A 20,462-nucleotide genomic window follows, 5' to 3' on the forward strand; every position below is an offset into this window, starting at 1 on the left:
GCCTTTTATCTGGCAGGTGTTATTGTTCTTCATAAACTTCACCCTCGTGGAGATCATGTGACTGTTCAGACAATTTTTTTATGCATTTCGGAAAAAAAAATTAAAAATTACCCAGCACTTGAGATTGTGAAATATTTCACGTGGCTGAACACAAAAATAAAAGTAAAACCACTCAAAGGAGCAAGCTCAAAAAAAAAAAAAAAGATAATAATTTATTTAAAAAAAAGACACATACACAACCCAGGATTCACAATTAAAACAAAACACTCAATGAAACCATAATTGTTAAGTATAAATCACAAAACACACATACGGTATGTTTTTGAGAGTCATAATAGATAAATCCTTATATGGCATGTTTAAAAAGCTTTGAATAGTCAAAAGCAAACTACACATTTATCAGATGACCTCAAAAATGTTGTTAGTGTTTTTACAATGCAGGGTAGTCAGCATGGACTAAACTAAGTATCGTAAGGTTCATTAATAGTAAGTGTACAAAAACCAAAAAGTCTTGTGATTAGTAACAATAGTCCCCGAGTTGAAGGTAGGCTGGTACAATATTTCCCTCCATTGATAATGAATATGTGCATTACTCCATTTAGGGAACCCGATATCTGTATGTATACATCCCGGCCGAAGCTGGTTTCCAGTTTTGCTCTGAGCTGTTTCTCCTCTGATGATAAATCTTGCTCCAGAAAGTTGGAAATCCAGAATTGAACATCCAAGTGATCAATAACAATAACAATCATAGACTCAGTCTCACAGTTTGTCCTGGGATTTGAAAAGCTGCAGCGGCCGACGCGTTTCATCTTTTGATTTTATGAAAGCATAAATGTATATAAAATCATAAAAAGTATGCTATTTAACTCAAACCGATAAAGTATCAGTGTACCTCAGAAAAATAGCCTTTTTTTCTCTTTCCTCATATTGGTAAGTATTTTGTATGCATAGATGCTGTTCAAAGAAGAGAAAAAAAGAGCATGTATTATTTGAACTATTAAACCAAGTCCATGCACAGTAAGGGGGTATATTTACTAAGGTGTGGGTTTTTAGAAGTGGAGATGTTGCCCATAGCAACCAAACAGATTCTACTTATCATTTATCTAGCCCCTTCCAAAAGATAATAGCTAGAATCTGATTGGTTGCTCTGGGCAACATCTCCACTTCTAAAAACCTGCACTGTATATACTGTAGTTATTTTGGTATTACCATTAACAGAGCTGCCTATAAGATGGGATAATCAGACCTAATAATTATATTTGGTTAATCTGATATGTGAAGAGCACTCATTATACTGATTTACAGGCTGACACAGCTAATGAGTCCACAGATGAGCTCTTATTAATACACACTTGTGGACAGGGGGGTAAATACAGGCGACAATGGAAGATGGTCACCTCTGGGCGCCAGCCCTGAAAGGGGGCACACTGAGTTTCTCCATTGTTCCGGAGCAGACATAAGCAGTTATGTGAGGCAGTCCTCCCCCTCTCCCGGTGCCCCCAGCATGCAGGCTGGTCTCTAGGGCTGGATCTCCAGCGACAAAACTGCACCAATGTATATAAAAGGGGCAGGGCCCCTCTCTCCTTTGTTGGCTCTTCCCCCTCACACACGGTGGACCTGATGCCTCTGATGTTGCTGTGGGAGCAGCAAATAATAAGAATGGAAAACCCTGAGAGTGTTGACTTGGTGCTGCTGGGGTTGGCAGTGAATGCAGGGGGAGGAGAGTGTGTGTGTCTGGGTGCTGCTGGGGTGTTAGCAGTGAATGTGGTTTAGGGGGAGTGTTTGTGATTGCTGCTGGGACTGGGGTGTTGGTAGTGAATGCGAGCAGAGGGAGGCACCACTAACTATCTCGCCTCTGGGCTCCTGGTATGAACTATCACCTCTGCTTGTCACTTTACCTACAGGACCAAGGAATTTTGTCTAAATGAGAGCCAGAAAACTGTATATGAAATCACAATGCTTATATAAAATTGTTGAAGGTGATTTTTTCCACAAGCTATTAGAACAATGTACCAGTATTTTGAAACTTTAGGCGCTGTATATCATTCATCTTAGTGCTGACATCACACAGTAGGGCCTGTTTATTAAACAATTTAGTTATTAAAATATGTGGAAATTTCAGTTTCCGCATGTGTAAATGCAGAATTACGTAACCTTGAAATTTACTAATATAGAATGCAGAAGATCCTACTCCGATGTGGTGCAGGAGATTCCTAATGTCAAGGCTTCCTTTATTGCATTGTGCATGTGCAGCTGGAGGCCCACGAATGCACCGCGATTTAATTTATTACATTTATTAAATAAGACGCAATATGCATCAATAAAGATTCTTCATTTTCACATACTATAATGAACATGCCCCAGCGAATGATATATAGGTTAGTATATATTTTTAAACATAAATAGGAGTGGTATATCAATAAGTTTTGTGCTAATAGCACATAGAGCAAGTTATAAGATGCAATAATATAGTTAATTATATCTTCAATAATTATTTGATCTGATGAAGTGGACACAATGGGTCTGACTTATAGGTGGTTGCTAATGCCAGCGCAACGGCGGCCTTTTACACAGCGCGACCACAGCTAATACAGTACAGAGACGGCCACAGACTTCAGCGCTAACGCGCCTCTTTGCGTAGAAAGTCTACTAATTACTAAGATACCTAAAGCTGGATACACACCATACGACGTTGTGACCTAGCGATGCAGCGGGTGATGTAACAATACATCGCGTGCGCGGTACACACTACACGAGCCGGTGCACAATGCCACAATGTATCGTTATTACATGTTGCATGTAACTACACCGCGTCATTCATTGCACCGTCCCATCTGACGTGTCGGACAGCAGATGGGACGATGCGATTAACAACGGCTAGCAACGATGGATCAGGCGTACAGACTATACAATGTGTGTGATATATATTTCTGATTGTGCTATACATCGTAGTGTGTACAGAGCTTAAGGTTTGTGGTTTTAATTGTGTCATTATAAATGTATTGTGCTTCACCCTTTATTTTACTTTTATGTTTTTGTTTTCATATTTTCATGTGTTGATTTACTGTAACCAATGTGAGTAATTATAGTGCTGATTGTTTTATTGTACATTATATTATACCAGTTCCTGCATTTGCATTTACCCTGAAGGACTAATATCGGAACACTTTTTTTTTTTTTTTATCTTTTCCAAATGCTTTGGATAACATACTGTGTAACTAGCAAGACTGGCCTTGCTGGACATTGAACTAACATGGGAGCTTATAAATACATGGCGACAATCTGGCTGCCTCCTCCGATTGCGTCATTGCGTCCCCGCCCCGCTACACAATGCCGAGAGAACCAGCATTGTGTAGCAGGGGGCGGGGCCACTATGATGCAATTCAGCGTGAATCATGTAATTGGCTCCTCTAAACCGCCCACTAATACAAGGGGGGAGCGGATGCTGGCAGGGGGAGCACCAGTCAGGAGACTTGCTCACTCTTCTGGGGTGCTGGGAGAACCACCCGATGTTTGGGAGCCTCCCAGCCGTTCCAGGAGAGTAGACAAGTGTGAGCTTAGCCCTATGTGTTATGTGCTTCATAATTCTTACAATATGTACCCTGCAAGCTTAGGAACATGTTGTCTGTAAGCATGTTTGCATTTGTGTATGTAACGTAAAAAGTATACATACATCCATATACTGACCTGAAAATCTGTATAATAAGTGAGGTAATGAACCATGAATGTGACAAATGCCAACCACTCCGTGATTACTGCAGACACATCACAGATCTAGACACAAAGAGTAGTAAAGATGTCATGAATATGTCCTGGTAGCAGAAGTCGTATCTTGTGAAAGCGTTCATTATTCCACGTACGTCCACTTGGTGTCAGTGTGTTTATGCAGGCGGCCATGGTGGGGGTGGGGCCAGACTTTTCACGTCATTAGCATATTACACTGCCGACACCATTCAATTGCTTTAACCTTGTCGGCATAGTGCTGCCAATAGTGGTATTGTGATCAATGGGCCTGGTTCACTACGGAATGCTACGTCGATCGTAGCTGCGATTACACACGGAGGTCTGCTGCGAATATTTGCTAATGAATGCAATCACAAAGCCGCCGCATAGCCAGCATAGAGACAATCACTACCGCTAACTCACACCCGTAATACCTTGCAGTCCTGTGTATACATCGGTAACATCGGCCCCTCACACACATTTACAGTAGGTCTGATTTGACTCAGAAATTACTAACCTCGTCGGAAGCTGTGAGTACCCACGCTGGGTATGCTGTCGCAGTGGATAATTTATGCACGCCCATACAACGGCGTTGAAACGGACAGGCACCCCTGCGTTTCTCCGACCACTCCTCCGTCACCAACCCCCAAACACTGACCTCCCGTCACTCACTCTGCGACGGCTTTCTTTCTGCGTGGGTGATCGCAGAGCGATTACAATGCTAATCCATGCATACGCATGCACAGTATGCACCATCGGCCGATCTGCGTCACGCTGTTGCAGTTGCGATCCGTGATGAAACAGGTCCAATGTCACTATCGACATACAGTATTATATGTATTCCACCTTCACACTATTAATCTGTGCAACATATTTATCACATTAATGACCAGGGTACTTTATACCTTTGAAACAACAAAAAACACTTTTTCCCTCTGCACCATGTACTGTAAAGTAAGAGTTATTAGACAGAAATAAAAGTTACATGCGTCAGCAACATCTTCCTCTAAATGCATACAGTAGCAGTGAACATACCTGAATACACTTTTCTCCACCACACAAACCCAGTAAGAGAGGGATCTTACATGCGACAACTGAAAGGTGTTTGTGTAAAGGAAAATAACATTATTATACCGGTAAATACTATAGTGTCATGTCTGACCATTTACTTTATACATAATTGTACTGATTACAAGAAACTCACAGGCACATTTTGCTGTTTGTAAGCAAATACTTGGCCGACGGATCGGCTGTTTGGCCGACCTATCTAACGATTGTTTAATGCATATACACTTACCAATCATTTGGTTGATGTGTCTGCATTGATATCACAACTGGGTGGGTGTTTAAATTTGCCAACCAAAATGAGATGTCGGTCACCCTGCAGCATATGTATGGGGTGGTCGGTGGGTCACCCGTAGACACAGCCTGAAGGAACCGATATATCTGCAAAATATTTATATACAGGTAGAACAATCACATTTAAAATGATTTTTTTTGGCATAAAAAGTGAGGGAAGAAGAACTGTCACTATCTGATATTGCATTTCTTAGGCAAAGAAGAGAGGACTGTCCCTATCTGATATTACACCTGTCAGGAGGGGTAAGGAGAGGACTGTCACTATCCAATATTGCATTTCTCAGGAGGGTAAAGGAGAGGACTATTACTATCTGATATTACACCTACCAGGAGGGGAGAGGAGAGGACTGTTACTGTCTGATATTACACCTCTCAGGAGGGGAGAGGAGAGGACCGTCACTATCTGATATTGCATCTCTCAGGAGGAGAGAGGACTGTCACTATATGATATTACACTTGTCAGGAGGGGAGAGGAGAGGACTGTTACTGTCTGATATTACACCTGTTAGGAGTGGAGAGGAAAGGACTGTCACTATCTGATATTACACCTCTCAGGAGGGGAGAGGAAAGGACTGTTACTGTCTGATATTACATCTCTCAGAAGGAGAGAGGACTGTTACAATCTAATATTACACCTGTTAGGAAGGGAGAGGAAAGGACTGTTACTATCTGATATTACACCTGTCAGGAAGGGAGAGGAAAGGACTGTCACTACATGATATTATACCTGTCAGGAGGGGAGAGGAGAGTTACTACCTGATATTACACCTGTCAGGAGGGGAAAGGAGAGGACTGTTACTATCTAATATTATACCTGTCAGGAGGGGAGAGGAGAGGACTGTTACTGTCTGATATTACACCTGTCAGGAGGAGAGAGGAGAGGACTGTTACTGTTATTTTACACCTGTCAGGGAGAGGAAAAGACTGTAACTACATGATATTATACCTGTCAGGAGGGGAAAGGAGAGGACTGTTACTATCTAATATTACACCTGTCAGGAGGGGAGAGGAGAGGACTGTTACTGTTATTTTACACCTGTCAGGAACGGAGAGGAGAGTCACTATCTGATATTACACCTGTCAGGAGAGGAGAGAACTGTTACTGTCTGATATTACACCTGTCAGGAGGGGAGAGGAGAGGACTGTTACTGTCTGATATTACACCTGTCAGGAATGATGAGGAAAAGACTGTAACTACATGATATTACACCTGTCAGGAGGGGAAAGGAGAGGACTGTTACTGTCTGATATTACACATGTCAGGAAGGGAGAGGAAAGGACTGTCACTATCTGATATTACACCTGTCAGGAGGGGAGAGGAGATGACTATTACTATCTGATATTACACCTGTCAGGAGGGGAGAGGAGAGTTACTACCTGATATTACACCTCTCAGGAGGGGAGAAGAGAGGACTGTTACTGTCTGATATTACGAGATGTAGTCAGGAAGCTGGCGGTCGAAATGCCAGAGGAAAGGACTGTTACTGTCTGATATTACACCTGTCAGGAGGGGAGAGGAGAGGACTGTTACTGTTATTTTACACCTGTCAGGGAGAGGAAAAGACTGTAACTACATGATATTATACCTGTCAGGAGGGGAAAGGAGAGGACTGTTACTATCTAATATTACACCTGTCAGGAGGGGAGAGGAGAGGACTGTTACTGTTATTTTACACCTGTCAGGAACGGAGAGGAGAGTCACTATCTGATATTACACCTGTCAGGAGAGGAGAGGACTGTTACTGTCTGATATTACACCTGTCAGGAGGGGAGAGGAGAGGACTGTTACTGTCTGATATTACACCTGTCAGGAAGGGAGAGGAAAGGACTGTCACTATCTGATATTACACCTGTCAGGAGGGGAGAGGAGATGACTATTACTATCTGATATTACACCTGTCAGGAGGGGAGAGGAGAGTTACTACCTGATATTACACCTCTCAGGAGGGGAGAAAAGAGGACTGTTACTGTCTGATATTACGAGATGTAGTCAGGAAGCTGGCGGTCGAAATGCCAGAGGAAAGGACTGTTACTATCTGATATTACACCTGTCAGGAGGGGAGAGAAAAGGATTGTTACTGTCTGATATTACACCTGTCAGGAGGGGAGAGGGGAGGACTCATACTATCTGATATTACACATGTCAGGAGGGGAGAGGACTGTTACTGTCTGATATTACAACTCTCGGGAAGGGAGGACTAATAACATTTTATATTAACAGCTCAAATCTCAGCTTGTTACTTTGTTGATCATATGAAAAGGATACAGATAATAAGAGCTGTAGCCATCAGCACAGATAATGCCATTCTTATGTGGCATACACGGCGGCTGCTGAAAGTTGTCCTGTATAGCTTTACAGACTGGATGATATTATATATGGTACCAAATCCGAATGCCACCGCTGCTCCAGCCCTGTGGATATATGGATGGGTTATCACCTGAAACATAAACATAAACGTAAAAATTTAATGCAACTTTCTGTATTTTTGTGCTGCACTTAACTTATAATTGTCCATCCCTGTCTACTGCATGAGTCACTGCCAGGTGTAAAGGGACATAATATAGAATGTAGAGAGCACTGTACACATATAAATTCATGAAATTGATAATAAATATCTAATAAATATGTGAAAAATATCTACATATTAATAACAGGGAAAATATCTACATATTACAATATTTATAGTATATGAATAAGGTGGGAAAATTACTTGAAGGCATACATTCTACCCAGGGCCATAGGGAGCAGGTCCAAGCCCCGATACACTCGGGTGTGTGGCCTAATCATGGGAGGCATGGCCATGCCCTCTCAGGGGGCAATGAAGGCCCCTCAGCCAGGGGCAAATTAGCAGCAGGAGTCTCCTTGGTCCCACTGCTGATAGATAAGAATGAGGGGCCCCCGGCTGTGCCCCTCCAACAAGCCCCAGCCTGGGTAATTAGTACCCGCACCATCCCCCTCTCTGCACCTCTGATTTTACCTATTAGTTAGAGCTGCAGACAGGAAACTTTACCTATGACCACATTATACACTAAGTGGCCAAATTATGACCACCGAGCTAGAAATTTATTGTGCCACCTTTTCTTTTGCCCTTAATAAACCTAAATTCTTCTAGGCATGGATTCTACTGACTGTCGGTATGTTTTGTGGGGAATATTAGCACAAATGCCATGTACTACATCTGCCTGTTCCCGAAGGCTTGATGGTAGTGGGTGCAGAAGGATCCATGCTTTCATGCTGTGGTCTTCATATTCTCACCCTACCATCTGCATGGTGTTATTAAAAACTTGAGATTAGTCACACTACATGGCCCATTTACAATCATTTACTGTCCAATTCGTGTGTTACTGAGCAAACTGGGGTGTTTCAACCTGTTTGCAGCAGATAACAATGGCATACGGACAGGCCTTCAGCTTCTGAAGCCCATACAATGTAATGTGCGGTGTACTGTTCATTTAGAGGTCCCCGATTCAGATTATCCACAATTTATGGCTCAGTTGCTCTTCTGTGGGACTGAACAAATCTGACCACTCTCTCTCCGTTTTGCTCAAGCATCCAGTAGCTATTTACGACCACAGGCCTTGGGGTTAGACCCAGTTTTTAGTAGGGATGTGCAGGCTCGGATTAGTTCGGATTTTCCCGCCAAATTGATTTTTCCCGCCAAAAATTGGGTCTCAGAAGGAGGAAAAACGTCATCTTTCATGGACTTTTGTCCAGGAATGATTATGTTTGAATCCTTGAATTTGGCGGGAAAACCGAACTAATCTGAGCCTGCACATCCCTAGTTTTTAGTATGCTGGTCCCCTCTGTGTACACTTTAACAACTGCCACCCTCTAACAATTCCCCAATGCATACATTTTGCAAATACCAGCACCACTACTGCGAGCACCAACAATCATTCCACGCTTGAAATCTGTGAGATCGAGTCGTTTACCCATTATTTCATGATTGATACACTTCATTAGTCTCTGCATACCTTCACCTTTCAGTTCAGACATCCTACATCAGCATTACCTGCAGAATAGCTAATTTGCATAAAATCACCTGGGGGTCATAATAATTTGGCCACTCAGTGTATATATACTGTAGCAAGATCAGGTAAAGGGGTGCTGTCTCCTGCGGTAAACGGTAGCACTTCTCTTGCAACAGCCAACTAATAGCACACCAATCCAATGCTTTAGTACAAGTATCCACAGCTAGTTTTATTTCACAGCACAAAATAAACAAAACAAAATAATAACAATAATAAATGATGGCCTGTCTGGCACTAGCTTTACATAAGTCTCCTTCTATAAGGGTGGGAGGACCTAATGTCCAAGTCAAACAAAACAGCATTTAAAAATAGCACTTACAGAAAGCCATAGCAGTGTTTCTCCACAGGTCTGTCAGCCTGTTCCCCAAGTAGCGAGAGATTGCCCAGAGATACTGACACACCTTTTATCAGCCTCTCACAGCTGGTCAGCCAATGAACGCTGCTCATTACCTGGATAATTTACTACACAGTTAAGAATCTGGGGCACATATATAGCTCCTATCAAAAACTTCCCCAGTGCGTTTGACACAGTACATATATAAAATATACATATATACATGCTCTCCTGCTTGAATCGTTTTTTCAAGTGTTATAGTGTGTGCCATTATGTTTATGGGGGCATAATTCAGATTTTAGTTTAAGCATGATACGTTAAACTGCATTCCGGAGATTGGCCTCTGAAGATGGCGTTAGCCCTTTGCAGCCATTAGGCTACACATTGCAAAACTGACCGGGTGAGGGTTCCATAGGTAAACTCCACTGGCAATAACGGCTGTGCATGTGCAGTCAGTGGGACTGCACATGCACAGTAGCCCCGACAGAACTCCGGGCATATTGCGTGTGCCGGATGATACATCCTGGCGCTAAAATCGCATTTTTCAATGCGATCATGAATGGTAATGTCATGCCCAGATCGCTTTACCAATGCTATCATTCATAAATTGGGCCCTTAATGTCAACTCAATTTATGCGTGCTGAGTATATAGCTGATATGGATTTCATGTAGGTTTCGTCTCTTCCAGGTTATTTGTTTTGGCTTTCCTCTACTTCCCCCTTCTGCATCCTCTGACATTTTCTTTGGTATTTGATGGGTATCCCAGTGAGTGTTGCCCTGGCACGCAAGTCATTGACGGTTAATCTTCAGGTGTACTCTCTGCCAGTTGGTATGGGCAATTATCCTGACACAGTATAACAGGAAGTGTCAACATAAAGCAGTATATATTCCAGATTGTGCATTGAGATGTAGTGTAGGGACAGGAAACCCCAAGCTTATCCTTTTTGAGTAATTCTGTCATCTTTTCCCTTTGTATAAAATTTATAAGGTTAGACTGATATAAAAGTATAGAAGACATGTGATCACTGATAAGGACCATGCAATACTGTATACTGCAGACCAGGGGCGGACTGGGCCGCCAGGACGCCGGGCTAGTTCCCGCTGGGCCGGCCCCTTAGCTGCCTTTAGGGGCAGGCGGCCGCACTTCCCTCACCCCGGATGCCCAGCTGCTGCAAACGGGGCTCAGCTCCGATTGTGCAGCGTTACAGGCTGCTACACTGTACCTAAAGTAAAATGGCCGCCAGGGGCAGTGGCGGATCCAGGGGAGGGGGTGATTGGAGCGATCGCCCCCCCTCGCACAGACAGTCCGCATCATGCACTGAGCAGTCTGTGTTCAGCCTGTGCTGTGATCGGACCCTGTTTAATGCGCGGAGAGCGGAGAGCGCATTACACAGGCTCTGATCACAGCACTGGCTGAACACAGACTGCTCAGCTCAGTGCACGATGCGGACTGTGCGGTAGCCGGGGGCTGGAGTTCTCCCCTGAACTCCAGCTTCCGGCTCTCCCCACGGGCACTATGGGAGAGACGTCATGACGTCACTCCCATAGTTCCGAGGAGCAGCCTGGCGGACCAGAGGGAGGAGGACGCAGGAGCGTGTTTAAGGTAAATTGTTTTTTGTGTGTGTGTGTGTGTGTGTGTGTGTGTGTCAGCGGCTATAAGGGCACTCCAGGGGGCTTTACTATAAGGGCACTCCAGGGGGCATTACTATAAGGGCACTCCAGGGGTACTAGAGGGGGCATTACTATAAGGGCACTCCAGTGGCACTACAGGGGGCATTACTATAAGGGCACTCCAGGGGGCATTACTATAAGGGCACTCCAGGGGCACTCCAGGGGGCATTACTATAAGGGCACTCCAGGGGGCATTACTATAAGGACACTACAGGGGGCATTACTATAAGGGCACTACAGGGGGCATTATTAATAGGGTATTACCATATGGGTGCTACAGGGGCATTACCATATGGGCGCTGCAGGGGCATTACTATGGGGTCATTTCCATATGGGGAGTACTACAGGGGCATTACCATATGGGCAGAGGTGCATTACTATTTGACATTACTACGTTTAGAGTGCCACTCATCCACTTGCTATATATATATATGGAATGCCACCACTCGGGATCCATGAAGTCAAAATCCCGACTCCGCTCCTGGTTCCTAAAGCTAACCTCCCCGTGCCCTAAACCTAACCCTTTTCCCGCAGTACCTAACCCTAACCCTCCCCCTAGTGCCTAGCCCCTAATCCTCCCCCTAAACCTAAAAATGTTGTGGCACCCCTGATTGCATCTGTATTGGTGTTTCGCTGTATTTACCACTGTGCATCATGCAAGGGGTTAGTAGTAGCTGCGACTGCATCCAATTTAGAATCAGGCCCTATAAGGAGGGAGTATCCTGTCCCCTCACCATACCCCATCCTCTCAACTGAGCCCATCCCATTAGGGCTGCTTCCAAAGATTTCCCGGGCGGCTTTTCCATCCCAATCCGCCCCTGCTGCAGACACATCTGCTACTGTCTCTTGGAAAATATAGACAGCTGTGAATGAAGACTACGCCTCTGTGAGATTCTACTGATGCACCATAAATTAGGAGGTGGCCTCGGGTGCCCAGCTGGCCAACACATCGGGACGGCCACTTTAATGGGGCTTTCGTCTGATGCATCATATTTTTAGGTCTGTTTTTTCATTTTGTTTAATGGGAGGGGGTCTAAGGGGTTTTCGGTATGTTTTTTCAACAATAACAATGCCGACAGTCATTATATAGGCACCTTAATGTCGACAGGTACATTATGTCGATGGACAAAACTTCAACATTTTCGAAATGTCAACACCCAATTTTAAGCCTAAACTGAACACCAACCCCTAAAATCTAACCCTAAAATACCTACTGTCAACGTTTTACAGTACCTGTGTCAACATTTCATGTGTTGACATTTTGAGTGTGTCAACGTTTTGCAGGTGTTGATGTTATGACATTTGACATTATGGTGTTGACCTTTTGACTGTTGACAATATGACTGTCGACATGACAACTATATCCCAGGCTAAGGGACCCTGTCCATTACATTGGGACTAATAGGGTGATACTTTTGGCACAGTAGGGATCCCAATTTTTATTTACATCGGCCACACAGTTAAGGGATCCAAGAAGAGTTCTTGTACTTTTCAAGACGTGGCTGCTAGTCTCTTCGAGGGAAACATGCTGGTATTTGTGGCCTTTTCACCTTTGAGACAGACTCAATCCACCCTCCAATCCATTACCTCTTATTCACATTCTTGGCTTCCTCTTATGCTGCAAAACAGCCCAGGCCGTCTAGCATGGATACTGGTTAAGGATTTTGGGAGAGGGCACACTGCACATTTTTTTCAACCGCTGTTTGTTTTATTTTGTTTTGTTTTAATCTTAGGACAGTTAAATAATTACAGTAATTTTACCTATACAGACATTATGCATGGTCATTAGAAACGATTTTCTATTTGTGTTTGACACCACAACAGGAAATGTTATTTTACCCAATGAACAGAGAAAATTTTGCAGGAGCAGCTGCCCGATTCTCAGCTCCCCAGTGATACCAGCTGACAGGCATAAAGAGCCTTGCCACCAAGTCCTGCATGCATCTGCACATGAATGAGCCAGCAAAACTTTCAGTTCTGCTTTCACTAAATCTAAAAAAAAATTATATTATATTATAATATATATATATATATATATATATATATAATATGTTTTTTAAATGTCAATTCTTGGGAATATGGATATAGGACATCAGTGGGGGCCATGAGCAGAGAAGCTCATTGAAAACGATCACCAGTGAAAGTTACTGCCAGAGGCCCTGGTGGTAGTCATCCCCACCTTGGGGGCTTTAAAGGATAGGGAAAAGTCCTATATTTGATGAAATCATCTTTTTTCATCAGATAAATGTTTTTTTTCCGATAATAAATAGGCACACAAGCATCAAGGTAGTATACAGTAGGGCAAATCTTTACTGCAACATCTGGTGGTTGTCAAATCGGTCAGCATGTATTAAACTACAGTATAATCCCAAACACATTGCTGCAATGCACAAAGGGCCTGATTCAGAGCCGGACGCTCTGACCAGAGCGCTCGCTCTGAACCAGGGCCGGGCTACCTAAATTTGGAGCGGCCTCTTGGACGCTCGCATAGCTGTGGGTTACCATCCACAGCTTATGCGAGCGTCCATGATGATGGTCGCGATGGTCAAGACCATCGCGACCATCGGGCTTGCGACGAGACCCTGCGGTAGGGTCTCGGTGACCGCAAGCCCTGGAGTGATTTTGGCTCTATCAGAGCCAAAATCACTCCCACTGACATCACTAGTGATGTCAGTGGGGCCGGACCCAGACGGAAGGCGTTCCCAAAGGGGGCGTGCTGTCACTCACGCTCGCCGGGTCTCGCGCATGCGCACGACGGAGCTCCCTCCATTGTGCGCATGTGCACTTGGGCACCATCAACCCGCTTGCGAGCATACAGCGCTCGCGACCGGGTCTGATTAAGACCCAAAATCCAATGCTTGGCAAGTTGGCAGGCCTAAAGAAAAATGTTCTAGACTAAAGTTAAGGAGGCCTCACCTTTACATATCTTCCTAGTAAAATAAGGTCTGACAACAGCCAACAGGCCCCGCCACAGCTCCCATCTCACCCACATGTCTCAGCTCACCCATAAAACATCTCCCAGTTGCCTATGGGTTCCTCAGTTTGTCTCCTGTTCTTCATAATGATCTCCATCCATGTAAATGTACAGGACGTCTCCCACACATGGCCCCATCCCTGCAAGCTCTATCTCACTCTACCAGCCATTCATGGTCCACAGATGCCTGCTGCCCACACTCTTCATAGACACCTATCCCCGATCTCTAGGAGACTATATTCTTGTATTCCTGCTCACTGGTAGTCCTTGCTTCCCCACCTGTGCCCCAATACTTATCTCCCCCCACCCCACCACCACCTTATGTGCTATGTGTTCCTCATACCTATTACATTTGTAAGGTCATGTGGATGGGGGCAGCTCCGTCTTCTGTACAATATATCGTGTTATATAATGTAACCCTATGCTCTTATTGTACTGTAAGTAGGAACCTTGGGAGAGTGGAATAGTGATGCATCCCAGCAGGGACCCCAACACTGCTGGTGGTGTCACCACTGGGTCTATGTACTATGACAAATAGGAATGGAAGAGCGGCACATTTACCCTCCTCCTTCCATATTTGCCTCCTGTCGGTCGCTGTGCACGGCCATCTGCTGTGGGGGGGGGGGATGTAGGAAGAGGAGTCAGTGGGGAGCTAGAACACGCACATGTTACACTGAGACAAGTCATTACCATGCGGCATATATGTGTCACTCCCTCCTTTCCTCCAGACATCAGGATCTCCCCCCTTTCACTTTGCATAGAGCCCTGAGCCTAGATGCAGAAATGGGCGGTTCAGTGGGCGTGTTATGGGAGTGTTATGGGCGTGTCAGTGCAAGCGACTGCCTCCACAGAAGCACAGCCGCAGGCATAGGAGGGGCGTGGCCAGACAGAGACACTGCACCTGCTATAAGGCTGGTGCAAGTCTCTATAATGCGACCGAGGTTGACGTATAAACCCGCAGACTGGTGCCCACAAACAGTTGCTGCTGCGTGTGCGACTCAGAATCAGGACCGGACTATTGTACACTTGTCACCAACCTGAAACACAGCGACTGTTACTGTCCCCAAACAGGAGATCAATCCAATGGCGAGCAGTATGCTCTGGCATAGTCCCTGGCGTGTTTGATTGTCAGTAGTCCTTAGCGTCATGAATCTGTACATAATATATACTGTACAGGCTCCTGGAATAGAAATGACATATTATCAGCACAAAGCTATTAAATGTTTTTTTCATAAATAGTACTTAATGCAGAGGTTCCCAAACGCGGTCTTCAAGGCTGCCCAACAGTTCAGGTTTTAGCGCTATCCATGGTTGAGCACATATAGTTAAATCAAAATGACTGAGGTACTGTTTGCACTACATGAATGTTGTTGCTATTTATCCTGCATGTGCGGAGACACTTGTATACTGATCCCCCCGACAGCATCCTGACGTTACAGAGATCGAGCTGGTGCCAGGTGGCTGACGTCAGGGTGACCCCAAACTTACTCACCATTGGGAGACTACACCTGCACTGCCCACCAGGGAAACAGCTGGCATGTAGTAAGAGGAGATAAAGCGGAAACAATTTAAAAGGCAAAACCAACTTGGGTTTGCCTTTTAAATAAATGCTGCTTTAAATCTAGGGGCTAAGGGCCTCATTCAGAGGTGGACTCAGCTGCAGCCGTAACTGTAACGCTATGCTAATGCCGCCGTCGATGAGATGCCTTACAGGCTGCAGAGCTAATCTGTCGCTGTACGAGGCACCATCGCAGATTGCACCAGCCATATAATGTGATAACGATGGCAATCCACTTACCAAGAATAGCAGAAACAGAGAAGACCACTGTAAACAGGATACACTCCGGATAATAAGACCCAGTTTCACTGAGAATGAAAAACAAATAATCATGATGCAATATTGTGCAGTTGGAAATACGGCTTCATCTCCTCTAAAACCATTTCCTGACTTTCAGTTTCCACCTCCAATGTTACAGTAAAGTAATACACTAATAACTGATCTCTTTAGCGCTGATCATTGTGCACTGACAACTTGGGACAGGTTGGGTTCAACCTGCCTGTTCAAATCCCGACAGCGGCATCCCGATGGATGAAGATCCTGACATGGGCGATGAGTACCCTAACCCTCCCCCTCTCCCCCCCTAACCTCCCCCCTGTGGTGCTAACCCTTCCAGCACCCTAAACCCAACCCTCCCTTAGTGTTGCCTAACCCTAACCTTCCCCCCGTGGTGCCTAATCCCGCCTTCCCGGACCCTAAACCTAGCCCTCCCCGGGGGTGCTTAACACTAACGTCCCCCCGATGTGTCAAACCATAACCCCCCCTTCCCGTAGCCTAACCCTAACCCTCCTGGGGGGGGGGCTAACCCTAATCTCCCCCCGGGGGTCTCTAAACCTAACCCTCCCCAGAGCGGGTAACACCCAACATGCCCCGCTTACCTTCATTCGGGATGGTGGCTTTAGGATTTCGGAGTCGGGCTAAATATTGGCACCTGGATTTCAACGCCTATCTTTAATTCCAAGTCAGGCTTTTGACGCCGGGATTCCGACAATCGGCATCCCAGCCCCCGGTAAATTATCTACTCCCCAATCACTTGCACAATGCCAGTCATATTGTCTGCCATCTCTTATCCACCTGTGTCCTCCGGGAAACACACGTGAAATATCACATTAATGTCCAACTTAATTCATAATTGCTCCTGTGCGGAGACAGCTGGTCCAAAAATCAGCCGTCTCCCCGAATGGTTTCACTGCTCCTTTTGGAGCAGTGAAATTTAGGACTGCCGAGTCTTACTCAGCAGTACTAGTGCACCTGATGAACTAGAGTTTATGCAGGAGCACAAAGCCTCGGCGTCCGGCGGAAGGAGCCGGGCAGGGGCGGAGGGATCCGAAAGCACCCCTCTTCGCAACCCGGGACTCCTTCCCATAGGGGAGTGGGTGTGCAGGAGCAAACGCCATCTGAAGATAGTGAATTCTCCCGCTGTCGAGCTCCGAAAATATTGTATTTTTGGAACTTGATGAATTTCTGTCCCCATACTAGTGTATGGGTACAGCGGGCCACATCGGGAGAGAAAGGTAAGCAGAAGATGCAGTATCCGTGATATCTCCTGCATTACCTTTTTGATGATTGGCCCCAACACTTAATTTCTACAAAAGCAGGTGAAAATTTTCATTTTTCACCTGCTTTTGTAGAAATTATGGGGTCTATTCATATAGAACATGAAGTTGCTACTAAAATATATCGCTATATATCACATCACATCGATGCAATATACTGTATAGTGAAGTTTAGTAGCCATTCATATACAGTTACCTGTCTAACATCTTCAGGCGCTGTTCGGCCCCTCCGCGATCCCTGCAGCGCAGTGAGAAGACAGACCTGCTCCTCACTGCGTGTGCCCCGGCGTCTGAGAGCAGCAGGTCACGTCAGACTTGCTGCTATGGACGCTGGGAAAAGGGGGCGGAGCCAGCACCAGGTGCCAAGCAGACAGCAGGGGAGTATGCTACTTCCCTGCTCTGTCCAGCTCGCGGTACTGAATACGCCATCCTCAGATGGCGAATATGTACCGCAGGAGGGGTCGGAAAGCTGAGCTTTCCGTTCTTTCCTGAATCGCACTCACCATACAGTAGTATGGGGATGCGATACAGGCGTGGAGCAGGGGTACACTTCTCCACTATGAACTAGCTCCATGAATAGCACAAAGCAGAGAAGAGCCCGGATTTCAGCTAAACAGGCCAGGGCTCTTCTCTGCTTCATGAATAGACCCCTAGGTGATAATGCCTAGACCCCTATGCATGCTTTGCAGTATGCGTACTAGCCGCTGTGATCGCAGTGGCTACGCAGACCCATCGCAGAGTGATTGACAGGAAGTACCGTTTGGGGAAGGTGAGGGATGGGGGGGGAGGTGGTCGGCGAAACGCAGGTGTGCCAGTGCGTTTTAACGCCATTGCAGGGACGTGCATAAATTAGCCACTGTGATGCCATACACAGCTTGGCCTTTCACTACGTGTGCTGAGGTTAGCAATTTCTGAGTAAGGTCAGGGCTTGTGCAAGTGTGCGTGAGGCTGCGATGGTTCTCGATGTTACCGATGGTTTCGCAGTCTTGCTAAGTATTACGGATGTGTGTAAGGTAAGGTGGGCGACGGCATAGCAATCGCAATGGATTAGAATATCATCGCAGTGAGACTGCATGCGTAATCGCTATTGCAATCGCAGTTGTGGTCTTTGCTGAATCAGGCCCTCAGCACAGTCCTCACCTAAACCAAATAAGCCGCACTATGACTCCATTATTAAATTAAATACCACCACCATCAATAAATAGCCCCCAGCAATAATTGATTACCTCCTATCCACCATTAAATTAATAACCCTCACACTACCATTAGATAATTAGCCCAGGGTTTAAAGTCCCCTGAGATAGATAGATAGATAGATAGATAGATAGATAGATAGATAGATAGATAGATAGATAGATAGATAATATTGATTTGATTTCCAGTTACCTGATGTACACTAGATAAGTTGGAGTATGACCATTGGTTATGGTCATGTGATATGCCACAAAGAGACCATTCAAAGTCCAGAAGACCCAGAAACACGGCACGATCTCCAACCTCTTCATCTTTACAAGTTTGGGATACCGCTGGCCGCTGATGGAGATGACCCGCACACTATGGCGTCACAGTAAGGTGCTTTCACCGTGATTATTGCATGGGCAATACGTGTAAAACTAAGTCTACTCACAGGTGCCACAGAGTATTAAAGGGTGAATATTTATTTGTGCTGATTAAAGTTTTTAGTTAACTAGATTTTATTTAAGTTATACCATTGTAATTTCTCTGGATCTGAGCATTTGTTGATTTGTTGAAATTGATATACAGAACCTAGGACCGAAGTTTCTGCACCAATCACATTCTAATACCTGTGCCTGGTATGAGAATGTGGTGCAATTAGAGGAATAATGCTAATAGAATGTGAACTGTCCCTTGTGTCTGGTCCAGCATCAGAACAAAACGTTTGCTGTCATATACTTGTTACATGGTATTATCCCTATCAATGCGCCCAGCACAGCTCTGATACACCAGTCTCTGTACCTAGAAGCAGGTGAGTATCTCCTACCCTAGTAATTAACTTATATTACTGTCCTTAGTGAAACTTTTCCATTAGTAGTGGAAGGAATTATTTATTCAACGTTTAATTAAATGCACAATGCAGATCAGACAGGACAAGACTTTGGAAGGCAGTATTTAGTTACAGTGTAATATATCTTCCCTGCCTAAATATTGTAGTATTAAGTATGAAAGTACAGCAGCAAATAAAATATCATTGGATTAGTCCTGTAAGTAACAATCGGCAATTAATAACTCCTTATACCTAGCTCTCATGATAAAATCCTGCCTAATACTAGTCATTTTACTGATCACTTCATGATGTAATGGATATTTCCATCCTGCTTTATAGCCTATAATATTCAGAAATTATCATTTTAAATACTCAGCCACACTCTGGGTAATTGTTCTCCGTCTGTATATTAGGTCCCTCTGTCTCTGTGGTAGCTATATCCTCTGCTATTACACAGTTCCTCCTCTCTCACTAATGTCTCTTCCCCAACTGACTTCTCCAACCGTTAGCTTTTTCTTTATATCCGACAGGGGAAATTATTACTTAATATTAATTTATTCCTGCACGTCTAGCCCATGCCCTGATCTTAAAGTGGACCTGTCATATATTCCAAATCCAATGAGAGGAAGCCATTTTGTCAGCTGATCAGCTGATTTCTAGCCTATCATTTCACTAGAAATTATTAACATCACTGAGGCATGAGGCACCTTGCATTGGAGAACAATACAGTGGGCCCTCCTCCTCTGACCAGCAGGCACCCCGGAATGGGATTGAAATACCGGCGGCTCAAGAGGCCGACAGTGACAGGCCGACAGGTGAAGATCCCGGCGCCCGGTGGTAAGTTTGCTAACCCTCCCCTCTCCCCCCCTAACCATCCCTTAGGGGTGCCTAACCCCAACCTCCCCCCATGGGTGCCTAAACCTCACCCCCCCACCCAGCACCCTAAACCTAACCCTCCCGGAGGGGTGCCTAACCCTAACTTCCCCCCTAGTGCCTAACCCTAACCCTCCCTTCCCCTAGCCTAAACCTAACCTTCCCCAGCGGGGATGCCTAACCCTAGATCCCCCGTGGGTCCCTAAATCTAATCCCGCCATCCCCATGCTAAGTTTATCGATCCGGTATCCTCGGCGTTCCGGCGTCGGGATTGACATAGGCGTCGGTATTTTGACGCCTGTATTAAATCCCTTGCCGGGATTACGCTGTCGGGATTGAGACCGGCGGCCTCTCATAACTACATCCCGGCACCCTTG

At 45.2% G+C, this 20,462-nt stretch overlaps 1 protein-coding gene across 1 annotated transcript; it reads right to left on the reverse strand.

Annotated features, from left to right (window-relative positions):
* Positions 1–302: 302 nt before the first annotated feature.
* Positions 303–18,760, reverse strand: LOC148481300 (DNA damage-regulated autophagy modulator protein 1-like). Its single transcript, XM_088453761.1, has 7 exons — positions 18,594–18,760; positions 15,892–15,959; positions 15,131–15,273; positions 7,349–7,520; positions 4,759–4,817; positions 3,688–3,774; positions 303–954 (listed from the first exon to the last, which is right to left on the reverse strand). The coding sequence occupies exons 1-7, from the start codon at positions 18,710–18,712 to the stop codon at positions 868–870; spliced, it is 735 nt and encodes a 244-aa protein (XP_088309887.1). The 5' UTR covers positions 18,713–18,760; the 3' UTR covers positions 303–867.
* Between the last annotated feature and the right edge of the window lie 1,702 nt (positions 18,761–20,462).

Source organism: Taudactylus pleione, unplaced genomic scaffold, assembly GCF_031769625.1.
Source record: "Taudactylus pleione unplaced genomic scaffold, aTauple2 ptg000587l, whole genome shotgun sequence".
Taxonomy (NCBI): Eukaryota; Metazoa; Chordata; class Amphibia; order Anura; family Myobatrachidae; genus Taudactylus; species Taudactylus pleione.

What these genes read in the sequence shown, in the direction of transcription:
- LOC148481300 (XM_088453761.1), bottom strand. Translation starts at nt 18,712, where the DNA reads ATGAAGAGGTTGGAGATCGTGCCGTGTTTCTGGGTCTTCTGGACTTTG. An exon ending in ACTTATCTAGTGTACATCAG is followed by an intron (nt 15,960 to 18,593) that starts GTAACTGGAAAT and finishes TTTCATTCTCAG; the next exon opens with TGAAACTGGGTCTTATTATC. An exon ending in GTGGAGAAAAGTGTATTCAG is followed by an intron (nt 3,775 to 4,758) that starts GTATGTTCACTG and finishes CTTTGTGTCTAG; the next exon opens with ATCTGTGATGTGTCTGCAGT.